At 63.7% G+C, this 3155-nt stretch overlaps 1 protein-coding gene across 1 annotated transcript in view; it reads right to left on the reverse strand.

Annotated features, from left to right (window-relative positions):
• Nucleotides 1–3155, reverse strand: part of B4GALNT4 (beta-1,4-N-acetyl-galactosaminyltransferase 4) — an 11155-nt gene that overhangs the window by 4314 nt on the left and 3686 nt on the right. The window contains exons 8-13 of the mRNA XM_027766688.1: nucleotides 1091–1157; nucleotides 837–971; nucleotides 660–769; nucleotides 454–554; nucleotides 270–370; nucleotides 1–200 (exon numbers count right to left, since the gene is read on the reverse strand). Of these exons, the coding sequence (XP_027622489.1) occupies nucleotides 1–200; nucleotides 270–370; nucleotides 454–554; nucleotides 660–769; nucleotides 837–971; nucleotides 1091–1157 (714 nt within the window). The remainder of the gene's footprint in view (nucleotides 201–269; nucleotides 371–453; nucleotides 555–659; nucleotides 770–836; nucleotides 972–1090; nucleotides 1158–3155) is intronic.

Genomic DNA, 3155 nt, shown 5'->3' on the forward strand with positions numbered 1-3155 from the left:
TCTGGCTGCCCAGCTTAGAGCCCGAGAGTGCCTGGGGGTTCGCTCTTCCTGGGGGCTGGGAGGGGTGGACTGGGCAGGAGTGGCCCCAGCCTTGGTGGGTGCCGCTGGGGTGGGAGGCCGGTGGCTGCTCTGCTGCACAGCTGGCTCGGTGGGCTCCAGACTGTCAAGCAGCTCCCCCTCATCCTCGTCATCCAGGAAGTCTGCAGGGAAGTTAGGTTCAGGCGGCCGGAGGGTGAGGACGGGGGTGGGAGTTGCTGGGGGACACTCACCATCCGGGTTGAGGAAGAGGAAGGCGCGGCGCTGTACCTCCTCCTCTTCATCTTCCTCCCCCTCGTCCTTGTCCATCTTCATGTACTTATAGAACCCAAACCTGGGGCGGGGCGGGGCGGGACATCACAGACTCACAGACTCACCGAGGCCCCGCCCACAGCCCCGGCCAGCCCAGCCACCCACCTCTCCAGGTACAGTGGCGACTCCCGGTAGAAGCACTTGTTGTCAGTCTCCATGTGCGTGAGGCGGGTGTAGTCATTGGGGTACACGAAGGACAGGTAAACCTGGGGGCGGAGCAGAAGCTCAGGGCGGAACCTCCTGGGGTGGCCGTGGCTGAAGTTTGGGGATCTAGGCTGGGGGCTGGGCCTCAGCCCTCGAGGAGCACTTACAAACTGTAGTCCCTGGTATCTGGCGATGGGGAAGTCCTTGACGACATAGGTGGGGGCGTAGGCGCAGGGCTCCAGCAGGTCCTCCAGGCTCGCAGGCTCCATCCGAGGGGCTGCAGGACGGGCCGTCATTGTGGGCCAGGGCTGGACCCTCCCCACCCCCAGCGAGCCCCCTCTCACTGAGGAAGAAGGTGTCCCGGGGGTCAGGCCTGAGCATGTCGGCACTGGGCTCCTCCTGCGGCAGACGGCCGCCCACGTGGCTGGCTGGAGACTGGGGGACGTGGGCCACATGATCCATCTTCAGGGCAGATTCATCTGGGGAGAGGGGTCCCCAGGAATGCTCAGTACCCCTCCCCACCCAAACCCAGACATCACTGCAGAGAAATCACCCTGGGAAGCTGTCCCGTGATGCCCAAAGAGGTGCCCAGCCGCACCTGTGTACAAGGAGATGTGCGCGGAGCCGATGACTTCGAACTTCAGGCCCGGCAGGAAAGCTCGCCACTAGGGGCAGAGAAGAGGGGTGTCGGGGCGCGAATGTGGTTGGGTCCAGGAAAGGGGTGGGAGACTGGTCAGAGTGCTTCCTTGAAGGAGGCAGGATGTCTGAAGGGAGACAGAAGGGTCCTGGGTCCGAGAAGGGGCACCGAGGAAGGAGGCCCAGAGGGCTGGGGGGCCTGGGGCAGGTCTGGACCCCCCACTTCCCCTTCCTCACCTTTCCTGACCTGCCTCACTTTCTGAGGTCTTCCAGACATGCCTACTCCCTAGCCAGGCCTTTCCACTGCCAGCCTTCCCTGCCAAGACCCAGCCCTTCTCCCCAGGTCTCCGCAGCCCTGCTGCCCTCCCCTTGACTGCCCGTCAAGATTCCCCTTTGCAGAGCCACCCCTCGCCCACCTCCTCAAGCAGGGGCTCAGGGGCTGTTGCAGCCCACCCTACCCCCCAGCTCACGCTGGGCCTCTCAGCCCCTTGGCGTTGGCTTCCACAGGGTCACTCCACATCTGCATTGTAGCCTGGACTCTTCACCAAGCTATGCTGAGTCCCTCCTCCCAGCTCCCCAGTCTCTGCACCGTGGGTAGAGGGCTTTTCTGGAAATGCACAAAGCTGGGGCCGTCCTGAGAATCAGGCACTGCGGGTGCCCCCTGTGATCTGGCCACTGAACCCCAGAAGACCTAGCATCCATTCCTTTGCAGTTCTCATGGTCTGGAATCCACAGGCTGCACCCGCCCCCTGATTCTCTCCCTTCTGTATCTCTGGTGAGCCTCTCTCTCCTCGACTCTTCTCTCAGATTCCCAGCAGGTGGGGCAGACCCTTCTCCTGCCATGGGCCAGGGCCCTAAGCCTCTCCTTGCAGGTGGGAGCTGCACTGCAGTGGTCCTGTCAGGAGGCGGTTGTACTGAAGAGGGGAGAGAACTGGGGTCTCTGGAAGTCCCCAGTGGGGCGGCTGCACTCACGCCCACTTCCACGTGGTCCGAGCCCTGGTCGTCCTGCTTGTGCAGCAGCTCGAAGTAGTACCTCCGGGAGGCCATGAGCCTGGGGACACGAGGAGGCAGGGCTGTGCTGACACTCAGGGCTGTCTCCGCCTGTGGTTAGCTGGGGCGCTACTTGTACAGCGTGCGTGCGATGTGCACGGGGCTCCCCTTCACACACACACGAATGCATGGACACACCCACCTGTGTGCACACACATAAACACACATACACCCCCCACACACACACGAGTGCACATTCATGATCACTCACCGTCTGGGCCTGGACACTTGGGAGCTGAACTTGGTGAATTCTCCGGGTGCTGTCCACTCAGAGCCAGTCTGGGAGGGTGACACAGCAGGGGCAGTAGGGGTTTGCCCTCTCCTTGGGGGACACCAGCCCCATCTGGTCCCCATCCCAAGTGGCTGGAGGGGACAGAGGGCGGGTGGGCAGAGCACGGGTCAGGGAGAGGGGGTACCTTGCCCACAAAGGCCACAAGCTGGGCAGCAGCTGGGCTCTCATCCAGGCTCAGCCAGAACTCAGAGTTGTCGTCTGAAGCCACCGAGAACTGGACATCGCCTAGGACACAGGACAGGCGCTCAGGGGGCGGGGTCCTCCACTGCACCCCCCCACTCCCCCGGCACATCACCACCCCGCACCATCTCTGGCTGGGTGGAGAAAGCCGAAAATCCGAAGTCCGTAGTTCTTCCACTTGGGGGACACAGCCAGCTTCTTCACAGTGGTGCGAGTCTGGGGGCAGGGCAGCAACGGCAGGTGTCACAGCCCACCCCGCACCCCCACCCCCGCCCACGCCCGCCCTCCCTCAGGCACTCACGTGAGGGAACAGCGGGAAGTGTAGGTTCCTCCTCAGGTGGCCCACAGCGCCCCCACACCAGTCCTCGAACACGTGCAGGTTCACCTGCCCCTTGTACTGGGGAGTGGGAGGGGGGCCTTACCTTCTGTGCCCCCACTCCCCTCCCAGCCCGGCACAGGCAAGCCGTGCTCACCTCCTCCCGCCATGGGGGGGTCTGACGGGGGA

This window comes from Tupaia chinensis, unplaced genomic scaffold (assembly GCF_000334495.1).
Source record: "Tupaia chinensis unplaced genomic scaffold, TupChi_1.0 Scaffold143624_1, whole genome shotgun sequence".
Lineage (NCBI taxonomy): Eukaryota > Metazoa > Chordata > Mammalia > Scandentia > Tupaiidae > Tupaia > Tupaia belangeri.